The following is a 17,686-nucleotide window of genomic DNA, read 5'->3' as shown; positions in this document are numbered from 1 at the left end:
CGACTGGTCCCACTCTTGTCTCACCTTGACTCCAATTTATGATGAGTTTGGGTCCTTTATCTGTTAGGGTAGTGCCGGAGAGATTTATGCTCTCCTTACATTTTCCAATTATTTATTAAGAGTGAGGCAGTTAACTTACCTCGAGTATTCACAAAATGAATTATAGGTGGGACCTTAGCAAATCCCGTGTGGGTCTCTTACATGTAGGGTAGGTGTGAGTAGACCTGTAAATGGATAGTCGAAATCTGTTTCCAAATTCACATTTTATTCATTTAAGGGTGTCCATACCTAGAAAATTTTCTTACCGAAAAATGTATGTATCTATCTTATAAGCAAACGGATTCAGATTCGAATAATTGCTTGTCAAATCATATCGAATCAAGTAATATAAAAATCCGGATACAAAAGTATTCAACATTTTTTCCTCTGAAAATGGATGATAATCGGATTCAGAAACCGATAATCTGTAACCGGATAATTATTAGATAATAGAAATCAGAAACTATCCGATATTATTTTCTCTTAAAAAGGATTGATGATCGGAAAGTGAAAACCGGTAAGTAATAATCAAAAATTGGAAATCAGAAATAAAAAAAATTTAAAAAAATGACAATCGCCAATCAATAATCGGATTGGATTATTATTGTCGGATATCCGGCAAAGTTCCAGATTCATATTCGGATGCCTTCTCTAAATTTCCACGGATGTGATGATATTATAATTTTTTTATCAGAGGTTCATCTATGCTGCACACGTTGACTATATCCTCAAGAAACATTTTATAATTTATATAGTCAGAGCTTTGCCACTGGCTCTAAAGGATTCGAATTCTGACCTTCTACATCGAAGCGTTAGTCTTTGCCGATTAATGATAGTCTTTCCCATTCACATCTGAGATGACTCACCAATCACCATACGTTGTGGATCACCCAACACCTTAGCTTTCTCTCTCTGCACGTGGCTGAAACCTAACAGAGGCGGCCAACGTCTGCTATGCGTCAGTAGCGTGATCGTCTTCCCCTCTTTATCAAAACTGTCCTTTTCCGTCTTTTTAAACCAAAGCCGCCTGTTTCTTGCCGTCTCTTCTTCTCGTGTTTGTGCCGTCGGTATCATTAGTCCACCAGACTGGACTAACCCACAGCGCATTTTAACATCTTGCGCCGCGAGTTTTTGTGACGTTTTTCCAATTTGACTATTATTTAAAATTACCCAGGGAAAAAAAATCTCATTGAGAGTCAAAAACCATCCAGTGACAAAAGAAAATGTCACGAACCTGGTGACAACAAATTTTGCTAAAAATAGGAAAAAAAGAAAAACACAAAAGGGCAAGAGGTAAAGATCCTGTGAGATCCTTGATACGGTCTTCCGTTACGTCGGTCGTTCTCTGTCTCTCTCTCTTATCGAGTATTGCTTTTTTGTTGTTATTATATATATCCGTTTCTTCTTCAGTTCGCTTCATCGTTCGCATTTCTTTATTTTCCCATTCATTTATTGGCGCCAATGAAAGTTCAGAAAATCGGGAGAGAGATGTGTATTGCGAGTGAGATTTCCGTGGAAGAAGAGCTGATCTCTGAAGCTAAGGTTCCATCCATTGTTGCAGAGAACGAGAGAGAAGGAGAAGATATGTTCGTTCCGCCTCTCAACTTCGCTATGGTCGACAATGGTGTCTTCAGGTCTGGTTTTCCAGATACCGCCAATTTCTCCTTCTTACAAACCCTTGGCCTTCGTTCTATCATGTGAGTGCTTGTAGGCATTTTTTAACTTTGAACGCCTTTATCCTTCATGTTCTTCCCTCAATTGTTTCATTTCCTCTGGTTTCAGAATCCAGGTTGGTTTGTTTTTGATAATTTTAATGGTCTAGGGTTTTTGCTGTGCTTTTGTGTAGATGTCTTTGTCCCGAGCCTTATCCGGACTCTAATACTGAGTTTCTTAAGTCGAACGGAATTCAGCTTTTTCAGTTTGGGATCGAAGGATATAAGGTATTCTTTTTCTGCATTAGATAGGTATCTTACAACTTAGTTTTCCTTATGTAGCGAATTTCGATTTGGAAGTTTTCATTTGAAATTCATGCAGTTTAGATAAGATGCTGCGTTTCACCATTTGATTTGCTGGAGTATGGTTAGAGATTCCCTTTTTTGGTAACTCAATAGTTAGAGAAATTTAAGAATTGGAAGAATTAGGTACTAATGGACAGAAAATTGGAGCTTAGTCGATCATGATCCAGGTTGCTTATATTTTTTGCTTCGAGTCTGGTGGACGAAGGAGCCATAGTAATATAGGTCTAGGGAATTGATGCGCTATGAGTCTGATTTATCTAGTGAACATCCGTGATTCAACGAAATGCAAATACTGAGGAATCATAGTACATTGCTAGAATGGTGTTTATGGAGTTTTTTAAATGCTGCTGCAGATATCTATTTGTTTGTGCTACATCCTGAATCTGTGTTCACTGCTCCAAATTGATTTTTCTTGACTGTTTCCCCTCAAACCTCAGATTGATGGACTGCTATGCATTTCTGCTTGTCTGTTCTCTGATATTCTAATCTGATACGATGTTTCTTGTCTGCAACTTTTCTTTTTTATTTTTCTATTTTTTTCCTTTGATTATATGATTTCGTGATCTCCTCCAATTTTACAAAAGGTAAATAGCTATTAGCTAATCATATGAAAGGGTCTTATGACAATAACTTCCGAAAAGTTCTAAATTGTTGCAAAATGGAAAAATTATGTTTCTTTACCCTTCCCTCGGAGAAAGGGGTGGGTTGGGTTGGGGGGGGGGAGGCGAAGAATGATCAGTCACTAATTCCTATTACATCTATGTGTTTACTTCACCCTTTGAATCTCATTGATTTTTCTGAGGTTTACATTGGGGATAAATTTAGTGCTTTTGCTCTGCATACATGCCCCAGCATATCTCATGCAGGAAATCATATTTTATTTATCCGAAAGACTCATTTTTTTTCCGGTGCTATTAAAAGTATCATGTTAAGCCAAGTGTTATCTTTCTTAGTTAATATCAATGGTTGATTTAATAAATTAGAAGAAATTGTGTCCACAATTTTTTGCAGCTATACTTGCAATTTCTTTTTCTTGATCTACAACCATAGTTATACTTCTTTAATTTTGAGTTCTTTGTCAAGTTATAAAATTTATACAAAAAGACGCTGACCCTTGAACTCGATAGATTGTTGTTTTCAGTCACGCCATCCACTGTAAGCATCATTTTTCCACCATCTTTCCTCACATAATTTTTTATGTCTGCATGGGTTGAGATTGTGGCTTCGAAGTTGTTTTCCCTTGATGTGGTTTGTCCAAACGTTCCTCCAGTTAATATCAAGCATGTCCCTTCTAAATCAACAATATTTAAAGGTATTGAGGAATTGGAACAATATTAGCGTACCAATCACGATTTGAATCTGAATTGACTTTGACCATTTCAGTCTGTTCAATGTAGAGTGGGCTATAGTGGATTGGGCAATCCTGTCCAACTGATCCAGATCACCCTCTCTGGTGTATTAGATCAATTGCATGGTGGACATGTGTTGTGCATCTTATAATTTAGAAAAAATGAATAAATAAAGAACAGCCTCGGAAAGTACCAAGGGAGAGGCAATGGGGCTGGAGGTGCAGAGGTTGAGTCAAAGCTGGAAATTAGGGTATCCAGAGAGGGAAAGGGTGAGTGGCAAGAGTAGTGCCTATCTACGGACAAATGATAAGGGTTGAGGAAGAGTTATAGTCATAGGCATCAATTGACCGATCTCTGCCACTCACAAGTTGACTTTAGATTTTCTTCATTAGCTTCCCGTGATTTATAGTGCAACCAATCTAAAGAAAGACGTCCCAATCTGCACGGCATTGTATAATATAAGCCCTTCCTCCATCAGGAGATATCTTGTTCCTACCTATACTTGACTATAATCTTCTCCATATATTTACCTTATTTAATCCTCAAGTAGGAGTCTGCATTATGTGAGATTAAGCCCCATTCTTAGCACATCTAGAAGCTGATATTTAGTGAGACAAGCTCACTGTCAGCATCTGCTTTTCAAGTTTAACCGGCTCAAGGGATCCATTACTCAATCGTTGTGTGAAACCACCTTGAATGCTTCAACTGAGAGTTGAACCCATGATCTGCATCATGAGGCAATGTTATGTACTGGAACAACAGGTTCTTGAGCTACTATTTTTAGTGATGCTCAATATGATATTGAAACATCACTCATGGTAATGCTGTTTTTCCAGGGTAGATATTCCTAACTTTTTCTTGGCACTATCATAGCTGGAAGATGACTGTTATTCCTAACCTTTTCTTTGCACTATCATAGCCTCTGTCTTGGTACAGCATATGCACATATCTCCCTTTTCACTTCTCTTTTTCGTTTTCTTGTAAACATGCTATTCTTCCTTCTACTTCCTCCATGGTGCTTCTAACCACTGAGCCCTTTTACTTGTTAAATCAGGGGATGTAATTTTGACATAAGAATACCTCCTGGAGATATCTATTCCATGTACTAGTATGTTCCTTTTTCTTCACAAAGAAGCATATTATGTGTTAATATGTCTCTCTTTCGTTCATACATCTAAGAAATGTAGTTTACTATTTTGATTCACCCAAAAATAAAATATGGTTTGTATCTGTAGAGAAGCAAACACAGTTGCTGACTCTCTAGCCAGGTTGGGTAGGTCCGTTGCAGAGAGGACTTATGTACCCATTTCCACTCCCTGGCTTCTGGACACTCGTGTCCAAGATGCCAGGAGTCATCTCTGCTCTTCTCAATAAATTTTCCTTTTACCAAAAAAATCAAATATGGTTCACTGTTTTGTGTGTCATCATGATTTGCTTTTTCTAGTTTCTTTAAATTTTGCTCCATTATAGTTCCTGGATGGTGTATTAGGGGCCACTTCACACTTGATGAATTCTGAAGATAGCAATTTGTCAGTTGGACTTGGCAATTCTTTTGCTGTTTGTCGATTTTGTCCCCCCAAGAAGTATATTTTCAGCGAGTTACTTAGAATTACTTTTATCTGTTGGTACAACAAAACAAATTCTAAATGAGGCAAAACTATAACTGCATACATATTTTCTCCTTTTCTGTCCCAAATTTGTCTTGTCATGATCAGATGGACAAGTCTAAAGTCATAATTTTTACCAGTATCTTGATTTATGATGGATCTCCAATTCCAGACCTGATCTTGTTAATCAGTGTTGAAACTAACCCACTCTGCCCAATGAAGCAGACAATTACTTAATTATCTTTGCTATATTTGGTAAATGTTGGTCCTACTTGGTTTATGCCGGTTGGCACACCAAACTCTGTATGGATTTATTCCTGTCATACCAAACTCTAATCAATGCATGCTGACAAGGTGTCCTTGGTGACCTGCCATCCTTACACATGATGAATTCAGTAATTTAGGTTACTACTTTTATCTAATCAATGCGTTTCTATATATAAAGGTGATTGTCAATGGGAAGTTTCTAGTTGGACGCAGGATTGTTCAACCCGGAGATCTAGTACGAGATTTTGATCTCGACCGCTTGTTTTTCAATGGTCGAGGTTGAAAATTTCAACCAGGATCTCGGCTGAACTTGTCCACTGTGCATTTAATGCGCAGGAGTGAAGCTCGATCCTTGGACCTGTAGGGTAGTCATCTTTGTGCTTGTGCTGAAATGTCTTTTCAAAAAATTGCTTTTCTTTTTAAAAATCAATTTTTTTTTACAGGATTTTTTTTTTTTTTTTTTTTTTTTTTTTTTTTTGGTGGTTGGTTTTTGTTTTTTGGTGGTGGGATCTTTGTGCTTGTGCTGAAATGTCTTTTCAAAAAATTGCTTTTCTTTTTTGAAAACTCAATTTATGTACACAGAATTTGTTTTGCGTAATTTATCATGTTCCTGATGGCTACATTCTGTATGCAGGAACCTTTTGTAAACATTCCAGAGGACATGATTCGTGAAGCTCTCAAAGTTGTTCTTGGTATAAATATATGCTAGATCATTTACTAAATTTATAGCCAATCAGAGTTTGATATCCAACTTGCTAATATTGAACCTGTGTGCTATACAGACGTTAGGAATCATCCAGTTTTAATTCATTGCAAGCGAGGAAAGGTAAAGCACCTTATATGTCTTCCCTTCCCCCCCCCCCCCCCCCCCCAAAAAAAAAAAAAAAAAAAAAAAAAAGCCAGACAAAAGACACAACCTTAAAAAGATGTGTATGTATTTATGATATTATTTTTTGTTCCTTTCAGCATCGAACCGGTTGTCTGGTGGGATGCTTAAGAAAGTTGCAACGATGGTGCCTGTCTTCCATCTTTGATGAGTACCAGCGATTTGCTGCTGCTAAAGCTAGGGTTTCAGATCAGAGGTTTATGGAGTTGTTTGACGTTTCCAGCATTAAGCACCTGCCAACAACATTCATGTGTTCCAACTCAAAGTCAGAAAGCTTCACTTCACAGGGAAGAGGTCGGAAATGTTATCCAAAGTATTAATGGATTATGAGAATTAACGAGATCTCCAAGATGGGGTTGATAAGACTATCCCTTTTCAAATGCGGATTGTAAGATGTCTTGTTATAGGTGCTCTTTCCCCATCTACCATTCTACCCCTTTGTTCTTTGTTCTTTTATTCATTGTTTGTTAACAATCTATTGGGATATTGTTGTAGGGTTCTCTCTTCTCATGTATTGAGTCCAGCCTTTTTTTTTTTTTTTTTTTAACCTATGACCTCTTCACCTCGTCATTAAGAGGGGTCATTACCAATTGAGCAATCCTTCAATGGTATGTCTTACTAGATTTATGTTGGTCTCCTCTTGTAGCCAATCATTTGTTTTACCTTCTAGAACCCTAGGCTTTGTAATATGTAAATCAATGTGAAACCTTAGTTCACAACAATGTGTGAACTGAGTAGTATGTAATTCAACTCAGTTGGTATATAATGAGCCTAACTGAGTTAGCATGTAATTTTTACCCAAGAAAAAGTAGTATATAAGTGAAAAAGTTATTATTGACTTACCCAAAAGAAAAGAAAGGGAAAAAAAAAAAAGTTATTCTTGATATGGAATTGGGTTTGGCGTATTTCTGTGAAACTTTCTAGTCCAAACTCTGTTTTTAGTTTACAGTTGATAGCCTGAATAACATTTGGAAAGTTAATCTAACAATTATGTTAGTTTGAAACTCTGGCTTTAAAATTCTTCTTTCTGTTATCATCAACCCAATGGTGGTAGACCACTCCATCTGTTTAATGTGAAAAACAGATGAGCATAGGAGAGATTAAACCTAAAACTGCCAACTTGGATGAGAGCAGGCTTTAGACAACTAGACCACCATCCTCAGTGAATCAGTGTTAACAAAGTTCTGAATCTCACTACTTTATTTAAAACACTATCATCACTATAAACAAAAGACATGTAAATTTCCTATTTGACCCAAAAAACACAAAAGCATATCAATGACTTGAACTTATAAAACCCTTAGAAATACCCAAAAATCAAGCGACCCATGACAAGTGCAGTCTTTTCTTTGTTTTGAGGACTATAATTTGGTGACAGATTCCTTGACTAAGATTGCTCATTGGGTCAAAGTCCCAAAAGTAAGGCAAATTTCCAAATACTAGTTTTTAACTTTAATAAATTAGATACTCTACCCAAATAGAAAAACTTAAATTAGATATCGATGTTTATATTTTTTTCTTCTAAAATGATTTTTTTTCATAAAAAATAAAACATTTTTACTAACTACATGGTTCGACATTCTTATTATTGATTTCTAGTTGATCCACCGGATCTAAGCTTCTTAAGTTTTCCCCCGCTATAGCCCCTTTATTATGTATTTGCCGTTTTAAGTAAATTACTTATTCATCTAAAGAAACATCCAATTTATCACTTGAAAATTAGATATTGTCCGGTTGAAATTCCTCTGCAATCCTGAGCTTTTCTTAACATTAACGCCTTTCGCATAACCACAAGACTCAAGTGATCCAAAACTCCAATTCCCTCTAAAATCTCTTGCCTTAGAGGCTACCAGTATTACCTAATGAAGCCCAGTCTTCTGTTAGATCAGATAATCAGAAGGAAACTGAAGAGCCGCACGTCAAACTTATATTGAAAATTGAAACCATTGCTAACCGTGGTTTCAATTTCTCGTTGTCAACTGTCAATTGCCCACCAGGAGTTGCAATTTGCAATACAGATACATTCGAATTGATCAATCAATGCTGCTTGGTCATAAAATCCACCATCGGAACAGTAATTCAATATGAAATTGGGCTTAGTTTTAGATTTGATAACCCAAATGGGTTCACCATGATGGGAAGATTTTTCCCTCAAGAAATGCTTGAGAAGAAATTAAAAAACCATCAACAATCAGGTTTTACACTGACTGATGCAATCGTTCTCTTCAGGAAAATCATGCAATTAACAAATCTAATTAAAATAGTGTTTGGCTTTCGTTTTCCCTAATTTTCAGATGCCGTGCCGATATCTTTCCCATGTTACGAATCGAATCGATAGGGGATGGCATAAGATCTCAAGAGTCGTCCAGAAAAAAGAAGTTCAAAGCAAAAGACTAAACAAGAACATCTTCGCAGAAATAATGCGAGAAAGCATGAACGGCATACAATGAACGTCTAGCAAGGAAGAAAGAGGAGAACAGAAAGGAAGACTGAACAAGAACCTTGCGGAAATCCGTCAAAAGCAATTAACCTTTGGAAAATGGCTGAAAAGCAACAGAAATCTGGGATATATTTGGAAATGATTCATCAACAGAATCTGAATGGGCCAGGACTCCTTTCGGCTTCCATTTGTATTCAACTGATTATCCAGATGAACTACAAATTTAATAAAAAAACTGATAAAAGCGCACATTTCAATCGCTAAGAACGATGGATCAGACTCCTGGCTTGGGTTCTCCGAAGAGAAACAATAGCTTAGTCTCATCAGAGTCGAGCAGTTGGGGAAAGAATCATCACCTCCATGGGTTCCACGGAATCTCATTAACAAATCACGAAAAAAAAAAAAAACGAGAAAACAAGAGAAAAATATAGGATTTCTCCAGATCTGCTCCACAAGGACAGAACGAATGACATTGATGGTAAAGAAAAACAGACTATGTAGACGAGCAACAATCAGATCGCCAACCAAGAATAGGGCGACTGAAACGATATCTCGCCCATTTAATTTTCCTCCGATTCGCATAAACAAGAGACACATATGTCAAAGCTCTCGTCATAGAATCGACTCAGAGGATTCGATTATGATTTACAGTCAAAGACCCTAACATTTGCTAGATGAATCGATAAAGCATCTAGTTACACCACTAAAACCCTAGCCGACGAAAGAAAAACTCGCAATAACCTCACCAAACCCAAACCTCACATCACAGAAGCAAAGGAAGACTCAAGGGTTCAGAATCTCCATTGCTTCCCCCAAGCTTGCTTCTGCCATATGATGTTAAGAATTAGGTTAAACTCCACGGAACTATTTTGCAAGAAATGTCTGTTAGTATTTATAGACAGATCGATGACCTAACTTGCCCTCTACTCCTCCTCTCCAGTCACTGGACGATGGTGGACACGAATTTGGAAGCGGAGTTCCTGGGAATCGGTATCGATCTCCTCCGATTCGATCTCATTCAAATGTGTATATGTGAATCTTTGACCGTGCGTGGCACTGTGGCTTTGAATTCGAGTATTCTATTTTTATCTCTTTTTTGTTGGGTAAAAATTTGATGATATTCTAAAATATAAAGATATATTAAATACAAAGAAAATAATTATGATAAAATTAATTTAGGTTTTTTATTAAGTTATGTGCATTACAGATTTATAGTAAAATAACATATTATTTGATAAAAAAAAAAAAAATTTACAAAGGAAATACAATATGTGATTATTGAACGTAATTAAGGTGATCTTGATATGAAAAGATGCATTATTGTGATATTTAGTTAATATGATAACGTGAATCTCCAATATTGTACGTTGAGGTAATTGAAATCTTCATTTGTAAGTCACTTTGTAAGATTTCTTTGGGGGTGATGGATATCTATAATTAATACTTTATTTACCCCCCCTCCGAATGTCCATCAATATATAATGTAACATGATAAAACTTTATTAAGAAAAAACCCTGTGAAAAAAAAAAATTGCCAGAAAAATCCAGTGAGACAAAATCTTGGTGAAGGAAAAATAGGGCAATATGTATTTTATTCTCCCTGGTATTGGCTGGTAATAACATTATTGAATATCTTTAAGTTTGCACATCTCAATCTCATGTATCAATTTCTCAAAATTTGAAATAAACAGTGTCTCAATAAATAAATTTGTCAAATTATCATTTTAATGAATTAATTGAATATCGATTTCACCACTTTGTTGAAGACCATAAGCGGAGAAGAATTTTGGTGAAATAGCATGTGTTGAAAACTAAATTTGCTTAATTATCTCTTTACCCAATAAGAAAAGTAAGCAATCCTGACTTGTGAAATCTCTTAAAATCTTAACTCGATAACCCATTGTTTAATGTCTACAAACTTGGAGCTCAAGTAGAAGGCAACTTTGGATCATTTTAGTGGAGCTTGGAGGTTCGAAAATCGAACCATGCAGTTGGATGAACAAGAATAAGATCTAGCCACCATAATGGAATTTAAAATGAGAGAGAAAGTCAGTCAATAAAGTATAAGAAGAAGATTTTGGCATGCACAAAAATCAATGTTAGAGGACTCTAAGGGGTGTTTGGGTAGGCGGAGAATACTCAAAAAAAACAGGAGCAAAAAAGGGGGGGAACGGCAAAACGGCGGGGGGGGAGGACGCCCCCCCCAACCGGGAAGGGACGGCCCCGGGATCTGTCGAGTGAACGGATATGAAGCCTAAAGTATTTAGGTAAACTATATCATTGATTGGGCAATGATTAAAGGTTTCTACCCTCCAAAGCCAGTCGAAATCAACCTTTGCATGAAGTAGATAGAGGGGGGTTGATTGGAGTCAGTTGCATTGTTTAACTGACTACCCCTACCCAGAATCGGGGCAATTTTGAAAATTCGTCTTTAAAACCATATTTTATGGTTCTCTCACCTCATGGCGAGACGTGTTCATGTTCGGACTGTGCCTACGAAGTCCAGCCCTTTTGAGGTCGTGGAGATGTTATGGAAGCAAGTAGTCGCCTTAGTTGCCTCACTTATGTGCTTTACGAGGAGGGGGAGAGACCAAACCCAAAACGAGACGCCCCGAAACAAAAAAACCAAGGAAACAAAGAGAGGAAAGAAACAAAACAAACACGAACAAAGAGCGGAAGCAAGGAAGCAGGAGACAGAAAGACCCGAGGAACACCCCACGGACGGAACGGATCCAGGGAGAGAACAGACACCAAATGTAACAGAGGGAAGAGAACCGAGTGGAAGAAGAGTGTCACAAGAAACAGCAAGGAAGCAGGAAAAAGCTACACACAAAGTCCAAGAAGCAAAGAGCCCACCACAACACCAAGGAATAAAAGGAAAGAAACCCCCAAAGAAAAAAAAAGAGGGAGAGCGCAAGGAGGATCCCAACCAAGAGCAAGAAAGGAACAAAGAGAACCCGGAATGCCCCAGGGAGGAGAAACACGCCAGGACCACACAAAGAGGGGAGGGCCAGAGGAGACCGGAAAGGAACCACCAAACGGAGGACGAAGCAGGCCGGAGAGAAAGGAGGGGCAGGGGACAAAAAAAAGGCACGCCAGCCAGAGACAGGACCAGAAACCCGCAAACAAGCAGACCACCAACAGAAAAAAACAGGGAGGAGAGACGAACGCAAAGAACCAAAACGAGACACAGCAAAAAGGAGGAGAGGAGAACAGGGCGCGCAGACAACGGTTTCAACAACAATAACAAAGAGGGAGTATAGCGACGTAACCAGATTTGTAGTTGCCCAAAGCAATGATGGCAGTAAAAAACCAGGCTCAATCCCTAGATTGGCCAAGCCATGGTTTGATTTGGTATATTATGAGACAATCTGCCAGACTAGGTATACTTTTATCAAGTTTATGTTTATTAGTAGATCTTGTAATGAGAGGGTTGATTATGTTTTTTTTTTTGAAAGGCGAGAAAACAATAAACAGATTGTGGGGAAGGTTTGCAAATAGGCCTTTGGGACCTTCCGCGGTTTGCCCACAATGGATGTTGGCCATGGATGGTGTGATTCGGCATCTTCGCCACAAGGGTTGATTATGTTTTAAGTTGTACAAACTTTGTAAGGTCTAGCGGCAGCCTCCTTCAGCCCTCTTCATGTACTCTTTATTTTTTCCAGCCTTTAGCATTACGCTATAGAGCCTAACATAATCCTTAAGTTGATTAACAAAAAAAAAAAAAAAAGAAGAAAGTAAAGAAAAAGAAAAAAAATACTTTTAAAAGATGCATGCTAGCATACCAAATTTGTTTGGCCAAAATGTAAATTATTTTCTTTGCGTTTGATAAATTGACAAAATGCAAATTCATGCACCACGAGAATCCAACTCATGCTAATATAGTCTCCAAAAAAATGATATGAATTTCTCCAATTAATACTATATTGTCATTCAAAATGTGTGTCACAATAGAACCCTTTCCCACTTAGTCTATGCTAATAACCTTTTAAAAGTGAAGCGACTATAAGTTTATCGAAAAAAACAAAAAAAGGAAATACTATAAGAAACAACGAAGCTAAAATTTGATAGGCAACATAATATTTGTAAGAGAAGGAAGAAGGAAGTTTTCATATTAGGTTTTGCTACTCCAAGGCTTCAAATAAATTACTAAACAATTATAACTCAAATATATAGAGTTAGGCAAGCAACCAATTTGCTTGTCTAAGGACATGGTAGAAAGTCATGCAAGGTGCATGGTTATTGCCATTATATTTTCTTTTATTTATTAAAATATTTTTTTTAATATATAAACAAGTATATGCTAGCATCCATATTAATTAAATGTAAAGTTATTATTATTCTTTTTTTAAACATATATTTTTATATATTTGGGATAAAGGTGTTACATAGCATACGGAGTCAAACCTACGACTTTTCACAAGGAAGCGTTGATTTTATCAACTCAACAATCCTGCATTGGTGAAATGCAACAAGATAATACTAAAAAATAAATAAAAATTTTATTCAAAAAGGGCAAGAAAAGTTAATGTATGTGAAAATGAAATAGATAGATGTAGATTATTCCTTGTGAAAGAAAAATGACATAACCATAGGAGTGCTATTGTGATTGCATATCTTCTCATTATTTTTTTCTTCTGATGATGAAACTATATGGGTTCTTTTTGTTTTTGTAAATCCAAAATTATATGTGTTAATTAATTAGTTTTGCAAATGGGGGAAGAAATTGGAGAGAAAGGATAAACATATGAAAGTGTTGGTTCCCATATATCATATTCTGGAACGAAAAATGGAAATCAGATCAATTCATTTTTAGGGTTTCGTTGGAATCGCTTGTGAGATTCTAGATCCGAAACACCCGTTCCAGGGTATTAGACCGTTCTCGATGGAGAATTTAATCCGAGTGTGAATAACCGATTTCTAGGGTTTTTCACGGGGATGAGCTTGGACTGGGGAGAACCAGAGAAGCAGTGAAAGAGAAGTGTCTAGAAGAACTAAACATTTGGATCTGTTTGCTCTGTAGGGTTACGAACTACTGGGGGCGCCTTAAAATCGCCACCTTTATCCAGAACCCCTTCGCTGCTTCCTCTCACTCATCATCTCTACTAGATTTTCAACTGGTGAGTACACCTGTCTTTTCTCCACTCCATTCCATTCCAATCTGGTGCAACCTGTTCAGTCTAATCAACATTTGGGTCTCTCTTCAAGTTCCTAAATTCCCACAAATCTATCGTCGATTATTTATGGTATTATTTTCTGTTTAGGAGAGAGATTGGGATGGGGAAATCGGGAGGAAGGAAGAAGAAGGGTGGTAACGGAGGTGGAAGTGGTAACGCAGTCACGGGTGATCTTCCTGTACCAGGGGCTAATGGTGTGGTTGATTTGGATTCATCAATTTTCTTGAAACGAGCTCACGAGCTCAAGGAAGAAGGGAACAAGCGATTCCAGGCCAAAGACTATGTGGGTGCTCTTGAACAGTATGACAACGCTATTCGCCTCACTCCCAAGTCTCACCCGGACCGCGCCGTCTTCCTCAGCAACCGTGCTGCTTGCTTGATGCAAATGAAGCCAATCGATTATGAAACCGTCATCGCTGATTGCTCTCTTGCTCTACAGGTTCAGCCTCGATTTGGGCGAGCCCTTCTCCGTCGTGCCAAGGCTTTTGAGGCTCTGGGTAAGTACGAAATGGCTATGCAGGATGTGCAGTCCATATTGGGTTCTGATCCCAATCACCGTGACGCTCTGGAGATTGCACGTCGATTGCGGGTTGCGCTCGGTCCTCGTCAGGAAGCCCAGCAGGATCTCCAAAGTCGTCCTTCTCCTGCTGCCCTTGGTGCCTCTGCTGTTCGCGGTGCTCCAATTGCTGGCCTCGGTCCTTGCTTGCCTGCCCGACCTGCTCCTAAGAAGTCTACGGCATTGGGGGTGGGAGCGGCTTCGCCTGGTAACGAAGCTGAGAAGGCCCAGCTCCTGGTTCCTGAAGGTGGTGCCGAGTTGAAAACCCAGCCGCAGAAAGTTATGTTGAAGCCTTCGAAGGGTTCTTCTGAATCCGCTCCTTATCCGGTTAAGAACAACTCAAAGGTTCAATCTTCTTATTCGCCATCCTCATTGTCGTTACCCATTAATGGACAGGCCTCGCAATCGGTTGCAATCCGATGGAGGCCTTTGAAATTTGTCTATGATCATGATATCAGGCTTGCCCAAATGCCTGCTAATTGCAATTTCAGAGTGTTGAGGGAGATTGTGAGCACACGGTTTCCGTCCTCTAAATCAGTTCTGATCAAATACAAGGACGCTGATGGTGATCTGGTGACCATCACCTGTACTGGTGAACTCAGGTTAGCCGAGTCTGCTGCGGATAACTTTCCAGTGAAGGAAGAAGCAGAGAAAGCCAATGAGTTGGGGATGCTGAGGTTGCATATTGTCGAGGTGAATCCTGAGCAGGAACCACAGCTCGTGGAAGAAGAGGAAGAGAAGCCTGTGGAGAAAGAGGTGTCCAAGGGAGATGAAACTGGGTCTCGTTCTTCAGCTGGTGATTCTGTGGAGGAAGTTGTGGATAATGAGGCCGTAAACACCGAGCAAGATACTCTGAAGCAGAAGTCTGGAGTTGCGGATGATACTGAGTGCAAAGAGGTTGAGATAGATGATTGGTTATTTGAGTTTGCCCAGTTGTTCCGGACCCATGTAGGTATTGACCCCGATGCCCATGTTGATTTACACGAGCTTGGGATGGAGCTCTGTTCGGAGGCTCTTGAGGAGACAGTGACAAGTGAGGAGGCTCAACACCTCTTTGACATGGCTGCTTCTAAGTTCCAAGAAGTAGCTGCCCTGGCTTTCTTCAATTGGGGTAACGTTCACATGTGTGCAGCAAGAAAGAGGATTCCGTTGGATGATTTGGCAGCAAAGGAATTGGTGACTGCCCAGCTTCAGTCAGCTTATGATTGGGTACGGGAAAAGTATTCTTTAGCTGGGCAGAAATATGAAGAGGCTCTTCGGATCAAACCAGACTTCTATGAGGGGTTGCTTGCATTGGGACAACAACATTTTGAGACTGCAAAGCTTCACTGGTCATTTGCTTTAGCAAATAAGACTGATCTCTCTTGTTGGGATTCTTCAGAGACAATCAAGCTATTTGATGATGCTGAAGAGAAGATGAAAGCTGCAACTGAAATGTGGGAGAAGTTAGAGGAACAGAGGGCTCTTGAGCTCAAGGATCCAAGTGCCAACAAGAAGGATGACCTCTTGAAAAGAAGGAAGAAACAAGGATCAAATGTTGATGGTGGGCCATCTGGGAATACGGCGGAGGTTACTGCAGATGAAGCAGCAGAACAAGCAGCTGTGATGAGATCTCAGATACATCTCTTCTGGGGCAACATGCTTTTTGAGCGATCTCAGGTTGAGTTTAAACTTGGGTTTGATGGTTGGAAGAAGAATTTGGATACAGCTGTAGAAAGGTTTAAGCTTGCTGGGGCCTCTGAAGCTGATATTGCAGTGGTGCTGAAGAATCATGCATCTAATGCTGATGGGGTTGAAGGGGAAGACAAAAAGGTATCAAACCCAAGTGTGATTGCTGGTACTGAATCAGATAGCAAGGATGAGGCCGAGCATATAGAAACATGACTTGAAATGAAGTGTGCAGCCTGCTCCTTGGTTTCGATGGATTGCCTCCATGTTTGTTCCTTAACTTACCAATCTGTGATTTTGAAATGGACAAATAAAGAGATGAGCCCCTTTTTGCAGTTTTCAGTTAATCGTCTTGACGGGGTTCTTAATCTAATTTCTTCCTATGAAGTAGAGGAATTGTGTGTCAACGGCACACAGGTGTGTTTTTACTCAAACGATTTTGTACTTGAGTACTTTGCAATGGCTTTTAACATTTCAAGTGCTCAAATGTTTGATTTTAATGTTGATGCTATTTATTTTTATTTTACATTATATCTTTTGACCTCAGTTGCTTATAATTTGATTTAGTTCCATCTTTGTGTTTAAAGAAGTTTATTGATGATGCTTCATATCCGTTGTGACATTGCACCTATTATTGGTTTTTTTTCCTCTCTAATTCATTCCCTTTAATTGAAAATTTTCTTGAATGGTGGGAGTAGCACTGCCAAACCCATTATTTGGCATTTTATATGCTTCAACATAAGTTTTGTATGGAGCGAGTAAATCCGCTTTGAAGAGTAAATGGCTTGGTACATTCTATGTGGATGACATTGGTTTAAGTTTCGAAACCAAATCAACCAGCAGAATGCTACCAAACCTATGTTGGCTGGAGTAGGTAATGAAGAAAAACATATGCTCTAAAATCCACCAATTTCTGATGGCTAATGACTTGGATATGAAAGTGGACTCGAAATTAGAAGGATATGTGACTATGAGATCTTGCAAAAGCAGTTGTCTGGAACCCAAACAAGGATTTAGTGTAGGTCTCCTTGCAAATGTTAAGCCCTCCAAATCTCTGCTGAATCACTTTGCTGAATCGAAGTGCTAGCTGCAGAGATGCTGAAGTTTGAAATTGCAGCCTACTGGAAATTGTCAAGGCAGAGAAGCAGAGCCATGGGGGGGGGGGGATTGAATGAAGTACATAAACAGTTCTTGAATTGATTTGGAGATTGAATCTGGTCTTAAAAGGTGTTCTCCAGGTGCAGCTTTGCAATCGATGAGAAATAACACTAGTGGAGCTCAACCCCAAGGGGGGTTTTTTGGTTGGAAAGACCATCACCTTGCAAGAAATAGGTCATGAATCCATCTCTTCTTAGGTCATAACTATCAAAGATGAAAAAACAGTAGAACTTGATGGAGAATAGAAGATAGAATGAAAGAAAAAAGAGATAAAGATAGGAGGAAGTAGTACAGGCTAGGGTATCGGCATTTAATCCATAAATGTCTCATTAGGACCCAAAATCTTTGCACAAAGCAATAATATCAATCTTCATTAATCGTGGGGTGGCTTCTAAAAGCTTTGCATTCGGATAGAGAGCAGTATTTTTGCCCCTTAAGGTGCAAGAAACTTGAAACTTAACTTGACAATGTTCAATATTAGAAACTAGGATTCGTAAAGTTAGTAATCAAATAGAGTCTTA

The 17,686-nt window shown here is 38.7% G+C and overlaps 2 protein-coding genes and 2 non-coding genes across 4 annotated transcripts; 2 read left to right on the top strand and 2 right to left on the bottom strand.

Annotated features, from left to right (window-relative positions):
• The first annotated feature begins 1,436 nt into the window (after window positions 1-1,436).
• Window positions 1,437-6,999, top strand: LOC149004096 (inositol diphosphatase DSP4-like). The gene is made up of 5 exons (XM_089167870.1): window positions 1,437-1,736; window positions 1,886-1,979; window positions 5,915-5,972; window positions 6,063-6,106; window positions 6,247-6,999. The coding sequence occupies exons 1-5, from the start codon at window positions 1,501-1,503 to the stop codon at window positions 6,484-6,486; spliced, it is 672 nt and encodes a 223-aa protein (XP_089023996.1). The 5' UTR covers window positions 1,437-1,500; the 3' UTR covers window positions 6,487-6,999.
• A 1,876-nt stretch (window positions 7,000-8,875) lies between these two features.
• LOC149004095 (small nucleolar RNA Z103) lies at window positions 8,876-8,968 on the bottom strand. The gene has a single exon (XR_016170047.1). It is a non-coding gene; the product is annotated as a small nucleolar RNA Z103 (small nucleolar RNA).
• A 133-nt stretch (window positions 8,969-9,101) lies between these two features.
• Window positions 9,102-9,225, bottom strand: LOC149004094 (small nucleolar RNA snoR111). The gene has a single exon (XR_016170077.1). It is a non-coding gene; the product is annotated as a small nucleolar RNA snoR111 (small nucleolar RNA).
• Window positions 9,226-13,378: 4,153 nt separating this feature from the next.
• On the top strand, window positions 13,379-17,068 carry PHOX2 (Octicosapeptide/Phox/Bem1p (PB1) domain-containing protein / tetratricopeptide repeat (TPR)-containing protein). The gene is made up of 2 exons (XM_089167869.1): window positions 13,379-13,726; window positions 13,871-17,068. Exon 2 carries the CDS (start codon window positions 13,884-13,886, stop codon window positions 16,221-16,223), a length of 2,340 nt encoding a protein of 779 aa, XP_089023995.1. The 5' UTR covers window positions 13,379-13,726; window positions 13,871-13,883; the 3' UTR covers window positions 16,224-17,068.
• Window positions 17,069-17,686: the final 618 nt, after the last annotated feature.

The sequence above is a fragment of the Hakea prostrata genome, chromosome 9 (genome assembly GCF_041222555.1).
Source record: "Hakea prostrata isolate BN-2017 chromosome 9, UWA_Hpros_2, whole genome shotgun sequence".
Classification (NCBI taxonomy): Eukaryota; Viridiplantae; Streptophyta; class Magnoliopsida; order Proteales; family Proteaceae; genus Hakea; species Hakea prostrata.
Note: the sequence above shows the minus strand (reverse complement) of the source record. Positions and strands in the feature narration are given on the sequence as shown.

Coding starts and splice junctions, on each gene's coding strand:
- LOC149004096 (XM_089167870.1), top strand. CDS start 1,501: ATGAAAGTTCAGAAAATCGGGAGAGAGATGTGTATTGCGAGTGAGATT. Junction 5,973..6,062: donor AGCTCTCAAAGTTGTTCTTG/GTATAAATATAT, acceptor TGTGCTATACAG/ACGTTAGGAATCATCCAGTT. Junction 6,107..6,246: donor TTCATTGCAAGCGAGGAAAG/GTAAAGCACCTT, acceptor TGTTCCTTTCAG/CATCGAACCGGTTGTCTGGT.
- PHOX2 (XM_089167869.1), top strand. CDS start 13,884: ATGGGGAAATCGGGAGGAAGGAAGAAGAAGGGTGGTAACGGAGGTGGA.